At 43.1% G+C, this 16,835-nt stretch overlaps 1 protein-coding gene across 4 annotated transcripts in view; it reads left to right on the top strand.

Annotated features, from left to right (window-relative positions):
• Positions 1–16,681, top strand: part of CEMIP (cell migration inducing hyaluronidase 1) — a 58,908-nt gene extending 42,227 nt beyond the window's left edge. For 3 of the 4 annotated variants that reach the window (XM_027688123.1, XM_027688124.1, XM_027688122.1), the window contains 11 exons: positions 873–908; positions 1,000–1,155; positions 2,607–2,787; positions 4,514–4,729; positions 5,649–5,860; positions 6,324–6,509; positions 7,220–7,424; positions 8,244–8,330; positions 8,651–8,808; positions 11,832–11,932; positions 13,046–16,681. In XM_027688123.1, the coding sequence (XP_027543924.1) occupies positions 873–908; positions 1,000–1,155; positions 2,607–2,787; positions 4,514–4,729; positions 5,649–5,860; positions 6,324–6,509; positions 7,220–7,424; positions 8,244–8,330; positions 8,651–8,808; positions 11,832–11,932; positions 13,046–13,173 (1,666 nt within the window). In that variant the 3' untranslated portion in view covers positions 13,174–16,681. The remainder of the gene's footprint in view (positions 1–872; positions 909–999; positions 1,156–2,606; positions 2,788–4,513; positions 4,730–5,648; positions 5,861–6,323; positions 6,510–7,219; positions 7,425–8,243; positions 8,331–8,650; positions 8,809–11,831; positions 11,933–13,045) is intronic. The other variant, XM_027688125.1, reaches the window with a different exon arrangement.
• Positions 16,682–16,835: the final 154 nt, after the last annotated feature.

Here is a 16,835-nt window from a genome sequence, read left to right as displayed (position 1 = left end):
ACAGCCATTTCCATTTCTATTGCTACAGAAAGACTTATGTATCGCATCAACAACGCAAACATTCATGTGGCAAGCAGGAAAGCGAGCAGGCGATAGGGTGGGAAGGGCTGCCACCTACAGACAGCAGCACGGCACTGGGCTCTGCTCTCGTGTTACTGCCGAGATAGGGGATAAACCTGTGAGGAGTGACACTGGTGTGAAGACACCATCAAGACTGACTCATTCTATCCATGCATTGTAGCCTTTCTATAAGTAGTAGTCATGGACCAACAGTTGTGATATATCTCATCTGAAAGCTTGAAATTTCAGCAAAATAGAAAGTTATTCTAACTTTTGGTTTTATTTTTAATAAGGAAGCTCTGATCTCTGTTCTCCTGTTGATGAAAGAGAAGCCAAGCTTCTCTCTTTTTATCACAGTTCCCCTTGCAAAGCTCTTTCATGTATGTGATACATGAAGACAGAGGAGCACAGAAGTGTGCATAAGGCAAAGCACTACTAAATAATAAATGCTAGTTGGAATGGAAGTTAAGCATGATTTTTTAATCTAACAGTGAAAAGAGTGTGGTCATTAGACAAAGGGATAAAGCTTTATCAGACAAGTAAACTATGCCTAGTAATCACTGTCTGAAACTCAGCTTGGAGCAGTCAGGTGCATGTCTGCTGCTTCATGTGATCTGCATATACTGCAAGATGTGCCAAAAGAGATCTTCCAAAACTGGACAGGGAACAAACCTGAAAAAATCCGAGTTCCCCCTAAGCACTATATAGTAATTAATCCCTGCTGTCCTCCACCTCATTGGTTTGCTTGCTATAGTGATGATAAACCAAAGCAAAACCAAATCTCTTCTGAAGAATCTCTGTCCTCTTTGCAGGTTTGCTGACAATGGCATTGGACTGACCTTGGCGAGGTAAGTGTGGCTCAGGTTGTGTGGCAGCCTGGGGCACAGGGGATGGGGCTGGGTGTGAGCAGCCCTTTCACCTCCAGCTCTTCCCTCTTAGTGGTGGGACCTTCCCTCATGATGATGGCTCAAAGCAAGAGATCAAGAACAGCCTGTTTGTTGGTGAGAGCGGAAACCTGGGCACTGAGACAATGGACAATGAGATCTGGGGACCTGGAGGTCTGGATCACAGAGGAAGGACCCTGCCCCTTAGCCAGTAAGTTGAGTTCAGCACATCAAAGCACTCACTGTTCCTGCTCCCAGCACAAACTCCAGCCCAATGTGGTTTCTTCAGTGCTGTTCAGTTTAATAACCATTGCACAGAAAGGATTTGATTTCACATCTCCCGATCCCAGAGTCCTCATTGTGCAGCTGCTGCTGGCAGATACATCCTTGCAGGCTGCCAAGACAGCATCAAGCTCCTCTTCCCTTTCCCCTCCACTTTGGAAGCGGAGTTGAGAGGACAGCAACAGGACTGTGTGCTAGCAGGGCATTTCTGTACCTGTGGCCAGCAGTGGCTGAGCAATGTGACAGTCTCCATCTGGGGCAGCTGCCAGGAAGGCTCCTAGGAGCCCAAATGTGGTCATGGATGTCCTCAGCACTGCTGTTACTGTTGCTGCTGCAAAGGAATTTGATGCCTTTGTTAAATAGTTTTGACATGGGCAGTAAACTTCGTGTGTGGCCTCTTGTTTTGCTGTGATTCCTAAAAATACAGTTATCTAACAGTAGCCTCACAATGAACAAATAGCTTAGCTGTTATGGGCCTCAACTTTGCTGTCAGTAGCAATACAGAAGGCTTATTATTAACTCTAGCAATAATGAAAACTCAATCTGCTATGACTCTCCCAATATCCTTTATGAATATATATGTGGGCATATCTCATTTTGGGTGTTGTGTGCAGAAAGTCAGAGAGATAGAACAAATGCACTGGAGCAGGCAAGTCTTCTCTAAGGGAAACCATTCATATGAGGAAGGCATCAAATTTATTTGTCAGAAGCGAAATTTGAAACGTCTTATCTTAGTCTCTTAAAGAGCTTAACCACCTCATTCACTTAATCTGTGTGAAAAATGATGTCTTCTTTACCTTGCAGATGATATCAGAAAGGGCTGTTAAAGGTTCATTAATCTGCCCCTTCACCTATCCTCAGCCCTACAGATTGTAGGATCTTTCCTTGTTTTCAAATCCTTTTTTTTTATTGCAGTTCATTTGCAATGTTTCTCTCCAGGTTCCTTTGAAAGATGTGGTGGGACTTCTTTTCGCCCAGCCATTACTCAGCCCAAGGAGTCTGCATAGCTCTGTTGAGTTTCAGGTTTCACTGCTGCAGAACTCATTTCTGATGGCAAACATGAATTGATTCATCTTTAGGTCAATGCTTTGGCATTGGTATAAGTTCGTTCCCTGGAGGAGCACAGACTAAATAAAGATGATCTGTTCAACATGAAGGAACTTGAGCTGAACTTGCAGGGATAAAAAGACTTCACAGACCTAAAAAGGAGGGAAATCCCTTCTCTTCCAAAACTCGAACTCAGGAGTCATCCTGTGGGCCGTGAAAAATGAAAGCAGCTGAGAAACAAGTGCTGTGGGACTGTTCATGTCTAGCATACAGCTCATCCTGACGCTAATGTGTCATGACCAAGTCTCTCTGTCTCCTCCAAATGTATTTTAGGGATTTTCCCATTCGAGGGATTCAGTTCTATGATGGACCCATCAACGTCCAGAACTGCACCTTCCGCAAGTTCGCGGCCCTGGATGGTCGGCACACGAGCGCCTTGGCCTTCCGGCTCAACAACGCCTGGCAGAGCTGCCCCAACAACAACGTCACCGACATCCACTTTGAAGATGTCCCTGTGAGTTATTCTTCTCAGAAAGGCCTCTTTGGTTTGGAAATAGGGTTGTGGGCAAAAAGGAGAAAACATGAGATTGTCAAAGGGTTGCCGATTGTCTTTGCCAGAAGTTTAACAACGAGGGTGGCAGCTAAGAGAAAGAAAATTGGATGGGTACAGTAACAAGAAAATCCAATTCTCAGTCGGGTTTGCAGCAAAGCAGAAGCAGGCATCGGCTCCAAAAAAAAAACCAAACCAAAATGAGTGACATTGAAGTGAAAATAATTTCCATTTCTGTTTGTCTCAGAAACTGAAAAAGGCAGAAGAATCTGCCCCTTTATTTTCAACAGAAGTATAATATTAAAGCAACAACAGAAGGAAGTCTGTTTTGTGAAAGGTCTAACTGACCTAGGAGCAGAAAATACTGATTTTGGGGAACAGCCAGTGAAACTGAGCTGCTGCAGGGTAATTCTGCAGCCCTGCACACCAGGGTAATTCCATGGACTCCAGTCCTGCAGACATAAATGAGATCAAAACCCAGCCAAAAAGGGTTTGCCAAACTTTGAATTACAGTATGAACTTCTGGGTGCTGGTCTGAACCCGTGCTGGGGCCTGTGCTTTTGAGGTATTTTTATATTTGCCTGCACAAATACGTTCTAATTGGTTTGCTGAGGTTCACCTCTAGCAGCTGTTAAATCCAACTGCCAAACATTGCAAACAAATAAATAAATAAAGTGGTTGGACTGAAATTATTTGGGTTGCTTAATTTTCAAAAAATTAGCAGACTCACTCACAGGTCAGGAAAAGTGCTGACTAGTGCCAAATGTGATGGGAAAGGCAAAATTCCCCTAAAAGTGTTGGTCAGTCATGCTCTCACATTGCATGGGGCAGACTGGTGACATGACATTTATTTATGCTGGATAAAAATATTGGTCAGAAGTTGCCTCAGCAGCCATTTCCCAGGGGAGGTTGCTGACTATTCCCCACATCAGTATGACTTCATGTGGCTTTGGAACCTTAAAACTGTATTAGCAAACAATGAGTGAAGTGGCTGTAGTAAAATTGCCTCATCTCTTGAACCTTCCTCCAGAATTTTAAAACAAATTTCCCACCACTGAGGCTAAAATTCGGGTTGTTTTAGCCTTTCCCCCATGGTCAGCAGGGAAATGTGTGTCTGCTCTGCCTGACAAACCAAACACACCTTTTAAGTGTGTGACCCAGCTCTGTGCTGACTTCAGGCTTAATGAAGAGGGAGTGTGCAGGCAGAGCGAACCCTAATGTGCCTGTACCAAATGGCAGTGATGTTCCTGCCTTTTATAAGACCAGCTCAGCTGAAAATGACTTTGGTGCTCCCTCTTTGGATGATTGGTTTCAGGAGCACACAGTTTTATTACTGCATAAGTTTTATTACCACATCAACTACAGCTTGATGATCTCAGAGGACCTGCAGTCTTCACCTGAGTCATGGGGCCTCAGAACCATTGAACATCAAGCCTACAATGTCTCAAGCTGAGCAGTCAAAATCTGTGGCCATTTAAAAAATGGTGATGTTAGTGCATATAGATTTCTTTAAGCAGAAGTTGACCCACAAACCCAAAACTATCTCTTGTCCAAACTACTTTCAATGCCAAATAAAGTCAGAAAGTGGGTAATCTGAGGCATTGCAGTGACCCTAGGCATCCTTTGCTTTGTACTCTAAGTGATTAATTCCTTTCTGGAGATGTAAAATGTCTTTCACTGTTCTGTTTAGATTACCTCAAGAGTCTTCTTTGGAGAACCTGGCCCCTGGTTCAATGATCTGGATATGGATGGTGATAAAACATCAGTTTTTCATGACGTAGATGGTTCTGTGTCAGAATATCCAGGCTCATACCTGATCAAAGAAGATAACTGGTTAATCAAGCACCCTGACTGCATCGACGTGCCCGACTGGAGAGGTTCCATCTGCAGTGGACACTTTGCACAGGTAAAGCTGCTTACTTCGCAGTATCATTATCACTCTTTTTTAATTCCTTGGCTCTATAAAACTTGACCTTTAGAAATGGACTTTCCTCAAGGTGCTCAGTGTGTATTTATCAGCATGTCTGCACAGGTGGTTTTGAACACGAGGAAAATTGTGGTACATTTTCAAATACTTTGGCCTTGGCTGCTGGCAGCTCCAACAACTTCTGCTTGAAGTCTCCTGAGAGCTCCATGGGCATTAACACATTAATATTCATAAATCCATGGGCTGTTGGCTAGTTATTTTTGCTTGATTTATGGAGGGAAGCATTGCCCACAGTGTTATGGGAAATGTGCTGAGCAGTCGAAATTGGACTTCAGCTCTCATGTTCTTTCATCCTGTGTGTGACCACCAAACCATTCTTCCCACCACAGGAGCTCTGAGCACTGCTGCCACGAGAGTCCTCACTTTCCTCTGCTGAGAGTGCCTGGTTTTGTCTTGGGTGTTGCAACTGTTGTTTTTTTTCAGTGTAATGTCACTACAGCCAATTTCTAACCACTGAGCTGGGTTTCGTGCTTCTGAAAGCCAGACAGAAGGATCCTTGTTCAGCAGAACTCAGATGTCTGAGTTAGATACTGCCCTGCAGCTTAGCACTGCCATTAACACTGTGGAACACCTCAGCCCTGCTGCAGCCTGTCTGAAGCCTTCTCTGGCACATGCACTTGAACTCTGTGGATGAGGAAATGAGCCTTCTTTTTTTTTTTCCTAAAACCAGTTTGTTTTGTTGAAAAGGAAGCCTAAGAAATTGATGATAAATGAAAGGCAGGCAGGTCTCTTCTGCGGTCACAGGGCTCACACCAGCTTACATCTATTGAGTATCTGGGCCTTTAATGTTTTACTGTAGTTCATTAAACCCTTTGTGATCTTTTTTTTTTTCACCTAGATATACATCCAAGCCTACAAGCCAGCCAATCTGAAAATGAAAATAATAAAAAATGACTACCACAATCACCCACTCTACTTGGAAGGGGCTTTAAGCAAAAGCACTCATTACCAGCAGTATCAGCCAGTTATAACTCTCAGGAAAGGCTACACCATCCACTGGGACAAGACAGCCCCTGAAGAGCTGGCCATATGGCTCATCAACTTCAACAAGTGAGTGATCCAAATTCCAGCATTCCAGCCCAATAATGTAAACCGCACATTTTTAATGGGTGAGGTCATCACCTCATGAGCTCTTCCAGAACGAACATGCTTGTTCCAGGAAGTCCATTCAGTTCACCATCTTTTCATTAGACATCTCAGATTCCTGTTTCCTCCCCTGGGAAGCCCTGCAAGATAACATGGTTCATTTTTGAAAGTTTAGAGCTAATTCATTCCTGGTGTGTGGAAGTCACAGGTGTAGAAGTCAGGAGCAGATCTGACCTACGTTGCTTAACTAACCCATGGTTGTTATGTCTAATTTGCGTTGCATTGATTCATCCCAAACCGTGAAAATTTTAACTGTCCAGGAAAAAATTAACTTACATTTTTCATAGTGGATTATTTAGTTTGGCTTCTAGCATGTCCAGTAAAATAATAGTTGACTTGTTACAATGTGGGTCTTTGCTATTTTTAGGAACGACTGGATCCAAGTAGGGTTTTGCTATCCTAAAGGGACGACATTTTCCATTCTCTCAGACATCCACAACCGTCTCTTGAAGAAAACGTACAAAACTGGAACCTTCTACAGAACTTCTCAAATGGAGAAACTGGAGCACAGATACCCTACCAAAGGATACTACTACTGGGATGAGCACACTGGGTAAGGAAGCAGACCTTGCTGATTTGGGCATTGCTTTGGGAATGCTGCTGGAATCGTGAGCCATTTGGCTAATGCCACTGGTGAGGATCACAACAAAACCAGGAAGGTTTTCTGGGAATGTGACCAGTGTTTAATTTTCCTGGGACTTCCATGGCAGCCAGTCCTTCACAGCCTCTGCTGCACTGCCAATTACTCTGGGAAGTGCTTTGCCAAGTGAATACAAATTAGGAAAAAAATAAATCAAAGACAAAAGCAAAGTGCAGACTATGAAACTTAAGACACATGCAACCCTTGTTTTGAACCATTTGTAAACACTGTGACAGGGGTGCACAGGAACTGAGTGTAAAGTCTGTTATTTTCTTTTAAGGGATTAAGATAATGTGAAAGAAAGAAAGAAAGAAAGACCTAAAACACAAAGCATGTATTTCTACACATATATATATCATTATAGAATAGAGTTCAAAGGGAGTTTAGGTGCCATCTGAATTCTCTGTTTTAAGTTACCTGAGCTCTCTAAACCATTTCTGAGACCTGTGTCCCCTTTTATTTGCATGTGGTATGTTGGGCACTATAAAATGCAGACATCAGTGTCAAGGGTTTCAATGCACATTAATGCAAAGCACAGGAAGGAATCCACCAAAACTAGGAGTGGTTTTTTTTTTCCACAAGAGTTTGAAGGATGCTGTTTGCTTTTTTTCTCCTGCCTGCAGGCTGCTGTTTCTGAAACTCAAAGCTCAAAATGAGAAAGAGAAGTTTGCTTTCTGCTCTGTAAAGGGCTGTGAACGAATAAGGATCAAAGCTGTGATCCCAGAGACAGCTGGTGTCAGTGACTGTGAAGCCATGGCCTATCCCAAGTACATTGAGACACCAATAGTGGAAGTGCCAATGCCAAAGAAGCTCTCCAGTGCACAACTGGTAAAGCAGTTGATTTCTTATCACGGGACCATTGTTCATGTAAATCTGTAGTTCTGGCACATATTATGCACAGAGACATAGAAAAGCTTTGTGCCAGGTTCAGAATACCCTGTTCCTGATTTTCTGAAATGGTTCAGGCATATGAAATAATAGGAAACAGATTCTTGTGCATGCAGAGAGCACAGGTCCACAAAGGCCAGAGCCACACAAGACTCGGGTTGAAGTTGGATGCTTGGTCTTTTGGGGTTCTGACGTGATGTGCTGTGCTTAAAAGCACAGGGTGAAAAGTGATGAGCTGGAAGACAGATTAGTCCAGGGAATGTGGCTCTGGAGAGACAGCAGGTTCCTTGCCTGGCCTTCAGTTCCTCCAGGCTGTAAGAACAACAGTGTCAGAGAGGGGACTGCATAGCTGAGTGTCTCATTCACATAATGCACAACATTGTCTCCTGTATCCAGTCTGGTTCTGGGGGAGGGAGGCAGGATATTTATCTGTTATTTGGTTTTTTTCACTCATCACCCTTGGAACAGGAATGCACAGCAAACCCTCAGAGAATTATGTGTCAGTTCTGTAAAGTGAGAATCACTCTGCCATTTGGTGAAACAATTTAAATAGTGACAGGATGAGCAGGCAGGTTACCATTGTGCCCAGTTTCATTAGCAATGTAATTTGGCAAGTCAGTGCTTATTATGTAGCTTTCCTGTTGATTGAATTTCAAGGTTTAAAACGTTTTTGGAAAATGCAGCATTCAGGTAATGGGCACTTCCACTAGAAAAACTCTTTTCTCTTCTTGTTTGTCTTTTTTTTTTCCCCCCAAACAGAAGACCAAGGACCACCTAACAGAAGTGAAAATAGAAACTTATAAGAAACAGTATTTCCACCTAAAGGATGACTTTGCATACATTGAGGTGAGCAGATCCGCTCAATGAACTTAATGGGATGAATTTCTAAGATACTTGCTTCATCTTTATGGAAAACTTGCTTACAAAGTCACCATGGGTAGTCAGCTTCGGGCCACTTCTGATTTGTATTTTGAAAAAAAAAGGAAAAAAGGCTGTAACTTTTCCTACTAGTAAAAATGCAGGGCAGCTTGACCTCAGAGACTTGGAATTCTGCCCTTTGATAGAAAGGTCAGTCCCATGACTCAGGTCTATCAGTGCTTCTTACAGGTAATTGTTTGCAATTGTGTTACTATGATAGATCAAGAGTACTTTTCCCCCTTGCACAGGTTGACGGTGTCAGGTTTTTCCTCACTGATGAGGGTATCCAGCTGGTTGTGATTGATGGACATCATGGAAAAGTTGTTGATCGAGTAACATTCAAAAACTCCATTCTACAAGGAATCCCAGCACAGATAGAAAATTATGTCAACAACATCAAAGATCAGTGAGTAAATAATCTGGCATCACTAATGTGCAATGTACAAGAATGGTGTATAACACTCATCTTTTTCCTGGATTTTGTCACCCAACATGGGCCAGACGCCCAGCAATGTGTTTTTGTGCCTGATGACTCCAGTAGAGCCCAAATGTGTGCAGGGTGTGCAGGCAGTGGCAGGATGCAGGCTCTGTGATTTAGGGACTGATTGAGCCCCAGATAAACTGCAGAGCTACATTTATGTTGTGGGCTACGGACAAACTGCAGACTTAAATTCACAAAGCACTGGTCAGTACAGATGTGCACAGTTTGCATTTTTCTACTTCCTGTGTGTTCTCTCAAATAGCAGAAAATTCCACTAATAAAATACATTCCCCTTTGCACATTTCCCTGTCCAGACCTAAGGGCTGGATGCTTTAATATTTTAAGTATGGGCAGCTAGAAATGCAGAGTTTTGCAAATGAGTGATAAGTAGCCAACACATGTTCCTGCATCCTGGAGAACAGCGGCTTCATCTGCTGGAAGGAGATTTGGGACAACATCAGGAACCTGTTAACCAAAGGGGTTGTTCCCATATTAGCTTGTGGAGTGCTCTTGGGAAGTAAATTCTATTTCATTGTTATTAAATCTGTTTGGATTTGAAATCTGATATGTAACATTTATTACAAATATGGGTGCTTTGTTGATGAATCATCTGAAATAGTTGTGGGGAGATTGACAAGATATTGTTCTGGCACTTACTCTAGAGACTTGGGGGAAGTTTCAGCAGAGTGCCATGCAGGTGGAATCAGATGTGTTTCTGTTGTCTTAAATAATTCTGGAGGTTGCAAAAGTCACGTACGGTAGTTACTGCAGAAAAACATGGTAGCTGCTCACTTTTCTTTCATAAAAAAATAAGAATTTTCTCTTTTCAGAGAGGCCATCATCCTGCTTTACAAAAAATCCAATCTCAATCCTGGCTGCATCCAGCTCCTGGATTCTTTCTTACTTTGGAAGATTGAATCATATTAGACTTTAGGTGTATTTAAGTCTTTATGAGCCTCATTGTCTTCTCAAGACCAGATTAGTGTTGGAATAGGATTAGGATTAGGTTTAGGATTAGGATTAGGATTAGAACCGGAAATTGAGCAGTCAGCATCTCTCAGGTCTCACTCAGCTATGTGTTCGCAAGAATTGAACCCCAAAATCATTGTCCTTTCCCCAAAGTTTTCCCAGCCCAACTCCTGCAGGCCTTCCCGATGCGGTCAGGCACAGGCTGAAGCCTGTGTGAAGCATGTGTGGCCATGGAACCCCTCCCATCCCTCAGCTGGATGACAGTGTTTGTTGCTCAGATTGAGCTGTAGGAACCATGCAGGCAATGGGGCCGTGCAGGGGCAGCTCCTGGTCCCCCCTCCCCGCTGTGGTGCAGGGCAGGGGCTGCACAGAGAGACGGTGCCTGTGGAGGGGTTGGGGCCACACCAGCCTCGCCCATCACTCGTGAGGAGATTGCTCAAACAACTCCTAGGTTCATGGATTTAGGGGTGTGGGAAGAGGTGTTCCTAGCAAGGATAAGCCCTTCCATTCATTTAAGCAACTCTCTGCGGGCCAAATGCCTTTTTTTTTTTAATAAATCCATTTTTCTGATGAGTTTCCCAGGAATAAGAAAACAAAACATCTGGTGAATTTACTTTAAACTTATGTAGCAGGAAATGCTTAATAAAAAGTAATGATGTTAGTGAATTGAAGGAAGAAAAAAGACGTGATTCAGCATTCACAAAGTCATCAAAACCAGCCTGCCAGCTCAATCCAACCTTGTAAGCACTGGAGCATTTTAACACCTCACATTTATTTTAGGTCCTGATAACTCTTTTGCTTCTCTTGCTCCTCTGCTACCACCCATTGCTATTTTCCCCTGAACAGTTCTAATTCCAGCTGAGGTGTTAAGATAAAACTGCTGCCCTCAGGAGCTCAGGGTCTGAGCTCCACGGGAGCTGCTGCCTAATTAATTTTAGTGACTTGTGTCCACGATGATGCCGTAAAACAGACCCAGCACAGCTCTTGTTCTGCAAGACTGAAAATGCCATTTGAGTCAGGGAAGTTACACTCATGGAAACCCCACAAGGTGGAATGAAATAATTTCATCTAAGCAAGTGTTTGCTCAATTCATGTCATGCAGCTTTAATCAGGAGGTGAACAAAGACAACATCCCAGCCCCACAAAACATAATAGCAAAACTTCCATGGAACTCACTGGATGGAGAAACCTCTTCCTCAGTCGGCTTTGAGATGACCCTTGGATGTGTCTGTGGGTCTTGTAGGATGTAATGAGCTTAATTCACCAAGCATCCTGTGCTTCTCCCCAGAAGAGTCTGACTACATGTTATTTCTTCGTGTTTGATTTTTTATTCTATCCATCTAGAATTAAGCCTAACCAGTTATGAAATTTTACCCAAGCAACCACAGATTTGCGTTAGTTCAGCACACTTACCTCATGTCTTTTGTTTATCACTTGGCATTTATAGACCACCTGAAGAATTTTGAGGTGAAATAGAGCACATGCAAGTAAGTCAGTAATAGTGATAGTAGTAATAATAATAATAATAATAATAATAATGCACTTTTTAAGCAGAAGTGCACTGAAAGGAAAAGCATCAGCCAACAAAAGTCTCAGAGAAGTGAATTTCTTCTGGTTTAATTTGCTAATGGAAGAACAAGAAATTACTTGAGACTTGCTAAGAGCATCGCAGGGAGAGCATGTGTCTTTCTGAGCAATGCAGGATGGAACTACAGGTTGGAAACATTGGAACCATCCTAGAAAACAGTGTTGTTTTTTAAAAAAAGTGACTTCTGTCTGCTTTCTAATGAATTTTGCCTGACTGGAAAAATAATATATGACTAAACTGTTGAAAAGCCCTGATAAAAGCCATTAAAGCTGAAGCCACTGTAGTTTGTGGGTGTCTGAGTCACACAGGCAGGAGCCACCAGTCCTCAGGGCAAAAAAGCAAAGAATGTGTTCTGACTTCATCAGTTTATCCATGTCTTTGTTTCCTTTAGCTCCATAGTGCTGGTGACATCTAAAGGAAGATTCATTTCAAGAGGACCATGGACTAAAGTACTGGAGAAACTTGGAGCAGAAGAAGGGCTTAGGTTAAAAGGTAACTTCTCTTTAAAAACTCAGTTCTAACCCCTTTTGATCTATTTCCCTCCCAGGGTTCCAGCAAAGGGACCTTTTCTCTGCTTCTAAACTTTGCCTTGCTTGTTTCTATCAGCATGTGCTCAAACATCCTGGGACCAATAATTTATTTATTCTCGAAAGTTATATCCACTGCAGCTTTGGATAACAGCACTCAGTTTAAAACTGTAGATGGAAAAAGGACTCTGGCAGTTGTTCTTAAAACTAAGTAATTTAGAGGGTCTGCTTTTCCAGATTAATTTTCAATAAAAAGACATTTTAACAATAGGAATATTGGACCTTTTTCCACGCTAAGTGCCTGAAACCAGGATTTTTAACTTGTCTGATCTTGTTTTTATCTGATTTTCTCTTGAAACAATTCCAACTTCATGGCACAAAGCATACTGATTTCAGAGCATCACATATTGCAGTAGAATACTGCTCTATATGCACGTTGCTCCAATCAGCTCTGTGAGCTTTTGGCAGGCTTTCTTCTGGTGTTGTGTGTGTGTTATACTCACTAATATAGGTCTTGTCTATTGTCCCAAAATTCTTTCCTATGAGGGTGGTGAGGCCCTGGCACAGGTTGCCAGAGAGGTTGTGGATGCCCCATTCCTGGAAGTGTTCAAGGCTGGGTTGGATGGGACTTGGAGCAGCCTGGTCTAGTGGAAGGTGTCCCTGCCCATGGCAGGAGAGTTGAACTAGATGATCTTTAAGGTCGCTTCCAACCAAACAATTCTAGGATTCTATGATCATCCCCCTGCCTTCTCCAAGCAGGAAAGGGGTTTTAATATAACCACCATGAAATTCATGAGAGCTTCAACAGAGAGCTGAAGCTGCCTGCTACAAAGGTTTTTCTTCTTCTCACTTTCTCCTGTTACTTAATGTAAGCATACAAAATGTAAATAAAATTTTAATTAGGCTAAATTAGGAAAATATTTCTTTAGTACCTGGGGAATGCATGTTGCCAAAGTTTGTGTGCAGGAGGGTGCTCTTGTGAACCTGCACCCATCCAGCCACGGGGCATAGCTGTGCACACAGGTGGTTTTCTGGCTCAGCCTTGATGCACTCCTGATATATTTGCTCTGATTTGCAGAAAAAATGGCTTTTGTCGGCTTCAAAGGCAGCTTCCGCCCTGTCTGGGTGAAGCTGGTCACTAACGAGGACTCAGCTAAAATCTACCAAGCACTGCCAATCCCTGTGGTGAAGAAAATGAAGTTGTGAGGACATCCTGCTGTGCCTCCTGGCTGCCAGCACTGCCCCATGGGACGGACTACTGACCGCTCGCCGCAGGCGCCCCGCCAGCCTGCACACCGGGTGTAGCATTTTGTTGTTGTTGTTGCTGTTCAAAAAGAAATCTTACTGTAAGTAGCTAGAGTGGCCACATGTGACAGAAAAGCCTTCCTCTGTGACCAGCGTGTGTCCTGTGATCGCCAGCCCCACCCGGCTGGGCTCGCGCGCCGACGCCGCGTCGACTCTTCGTGTTACTAAGCGAGGTTTGACCTGTTTTTACCAGGTGCTGGTTTTATCAGCGCCCCTGTGACAGACTAACTTACGTGCTGCCTCTCCAAGGGAGAGTTCTAGGTCTAAAGGCCATCGAGGATTGTTGCTTTTACCAGCCTCTGAGTTGTCCGAACACTTTTTTTTTTTCCATAGTGTAACCAGCTGCTCGCATACACATGGAATGCCAGTTCAAAGGCTGGTTGACAATCTAAGGCAGAAAGAGTATATATCTGAACGATTACCTAGATGCTGGGAAATGTGACTGGACAGTAGGCGTTTATCCTAAAGCTTCTGTGAGGTTTGATCAAGCTCTTTGGGTTGTGTTTTGTACATGCAACCCAAGGCACATAGTTGGGGAAGAGACGAGAAAAGGAGCAGACAAAACATGCCAGTGGAGACTGATGAAACCACATATTTCTGCTAGAAGGAGAGCAATGCCAATTAGCACATGTATTTTCTCAGCCTTTCCCATACAACCTTTCCCCTCTGTGTAATAGTGTTCAGGATCAGTCTGCAGGGTTTATGGTTGCCAGTTAAAGCCATCCCTTTCAGGGCTTCCAGTTTTTAGCTAGGAATACTGAGACTTACCTTATTCAACATCAAATAATGTCCTCGCATTTCCCAGGACATCAGAGGGAACAGGATCAGACTGCTCTGCTGTGTGTTGCTTTCTAATCCTGTCCTCAGGCTTAAGGATATTATTGTCTTGGTCCTCCTGGAAGAGTTACGTGAGACCTGCATGAAAGGTGACAGAGGTCTTACCAGGCAGCTGAAGAATTAAAGTGGGAATCCCCATGCACTAGTTGGATGTCTCGTACCTCCTGTCCCCCTGCTTTAAACAATACCTGGGTAATGAAGGCAGATTAGTGTGAATCAGGACTCTACAGGGGCATCTCTTGAAGCTGGGAAAGTAAACACTACCTTGTAAAACACTGAAAGCACTTCTGGTGTTTAATAATATTTCTGTGTGTTGCTCAGAAATGCCATGAGGGTATCTCTGGAGGCTGTGGCTGTTCTAAGAAATCTGAGGGCAGGGGGGAAGTGTAAAAGAGAGCATGATGAGCCTTTTAAAGCACATAGAATGACAATTTTGCCAATAATACTTGGGTTTGTTTCCCCACTTTATCTCTGCCTGTCCCCATTGCCACATAAATTATTATAGTTGCTGATGGCTACTTCATTTTGCTCTGTCTTAAGTAAAATTTATGTAATTAAATTGCTTTTCCCCCACAGTATCCAAAATGCTACCTTGCAGCTAGACTGAAAAGCAAGGATTTTGTGTGTCATTCCAAAGGCTGGGCAGGTGCTGTACTCTATAAGCCTGGTTTAGATCAGTCACTCTGAAAGTCAAAGCAACCATGAGTAAAATTTAGGTAATCCTGTAAGTTACATTCCTCTCAAGCCTCTCCTGGGTTTTGAAACTGGAAATGGTCTTTTCAGTCTTATTATATAATTGTTTCGAATTCATGGAATGTTATGTGTATTGTATTTGGAAAAAAAAAAAAAGAAAAAGGAAGAGCCAAGTGTTCCCTCCCTGCTTCCCAACAAGAGTCTGTTAATGAATGTTCTTCAGGCATTTGTGCTGTTTCCAGAATGAATGGCCAGCACTTGTGAAAGGCAAGTAAGGTGGATTGTTTTTTTTCCCCAAATTTTTATGATGGTTTGGGGATTTAACAAACTATTCCAAATATGAAAGAGTCAGTCTCACTGGTGGTTCAACCATGATCACGTAAACATGGTTTATCTGAAGTTCTCAGATGGCCAAAATGGAGCCATATCCATGAAGTCAAGGGAACAGACTGACAAGAGTTCCCTTGAGTCCATCAGTCTGGGTTATCTAAACCTCTTCACTGCCCTGAGCCAATGGCATTGATGCCATTGAACCAGTGTTGGTGGAACACACTTGCTTTCAAGAGATGGACCAAAGCAGGAGTATTTCTTTCATGAGCACTTAACAGGTGGTGGGCAGGAAAACTGGGCTTGGACTGTGCCTGGAGTGGGATCTGGCTTTGTATGACCCCCAGGGCAGGGGTTGCCCTCTGTGGTGCTTCACTGGCCACAACCATTTCCCCTTTCCTGCTCCCTATAAGCGTATACATGGCCAGGAGGATCACACCAGGTGGGTCTATCCCCTGAAAGGTTTGTTCAGCTTCTACGAGCAGCTGCCTTTATGCTGAAGTGTAGCTTCTGATTTTACTGTTTTGGGAATTCTCAGGGTGAAATCATAAGACTTGGCTCTAGGAAAAAAAAACTTTTTTCTTTCCTAAAAATCTCCTCTTATTAAGAGAAGAAAACTTTTAAGTAGCTTGTTCTATCATGCAGAGCTTGTCACATGGGGCCTGTTTTGGAGCTCGGGTGGGTCTCACGCTGTGAATATGGAGTAGGGAATCACTGCAGTCTGTAATCCCGAGGGATAGCAGAGCATTGTGGCCGTGTACCGGGACAGCCGTGCCAGTGAAATGCAAAGGGCTCCCGTTGACCTTCATGGGTGGAGTCAGTGTGTTGCTCTGAAGACAGAATGAAGCCTGATACCATCAGCAGTCAGCAAGAGCTTTGTGCCATACGATTACTGTTTAATCTTTGACTGTTCTAGAAACTGCACGTGCACATTCTGACTAGTGAATTACCTGACTGCTTGTTCCTTGTTCATCCTGTACAGTCGCTGCACAAGCTGCAGTGACCCTCTTTTAGTGTTTTATTGCTGCAGATGTTTCCATGTTTGCCTACACAGTTGCCATTGGTAGAGTGGGGGTGTTTGATTGCATTTTGTTTGTTTGTCTCTTTGTTTGTTTGGATGTTTGGGGGTTTTTTGCCTCTGTTTGAATGCTTGTTTTACCTGTCGCCGAAACAGCTGGTCCTTTTTCGGAGTTAGATGTTTGTACATTTTCTTATAGACTTTCCAATGAAAAAAGATATATTTTCTATTAATTTATTACAATGGCACTAAGACAACTAAATTGCAGACATATGAAGCATTTTTACTGGAGCTGAGCATTGTCCAGGTTGTTAAGGAGGTCAGCAATATGTCTTTTCTGATAATCTGCTTTGCACTTGGAAGCTCTCTGTGTCCGCAGACCGTGGTAATGCATTGACTGTCGGGTTTATGATGACAAGAGCTCTTGGGACATTGGTTCCAACAGATTGTGGCTTACAAATGAAATAACATGTAGTTGTTTGGAGTACACAATTGTTTATCAAAATAAATATCGAGTGCAAATTTCTTATTTTATTTTTGTCTCCCTACTTATTTCAAAAGACAAAACCCAGGGGGCCAAACAACACCCTGTGTGCATTTGCTGGCCGGTCCGCACAGACCTCAGCACATTTCACTGTCTGCTCTGTCACACACTTGCAAGATCTGAGAGAGGAAGATGGGAAAGGAA

The sequence above is a fragment of the Neopelma chrysocephalum genome, unplaced genomic scaffold, assembly GCF_003984885.1.
Source record: "Neopelma chrysocephalum unplaced genomic scaffold, ASM398488v2 Primary Assembly neopelma1_75, whole genome shotgun sequence".
NCBI classification, from domain to species: domain Eukaryota; kingdom Metazoa; phylum Chordata; class Aves; order Passeriformes; family Pipridae; genus Neopelma; species Neopelma chrysocephalum.
This window is presented reverse-complemented; position numbering and strand designations above follow the sequence as displayed.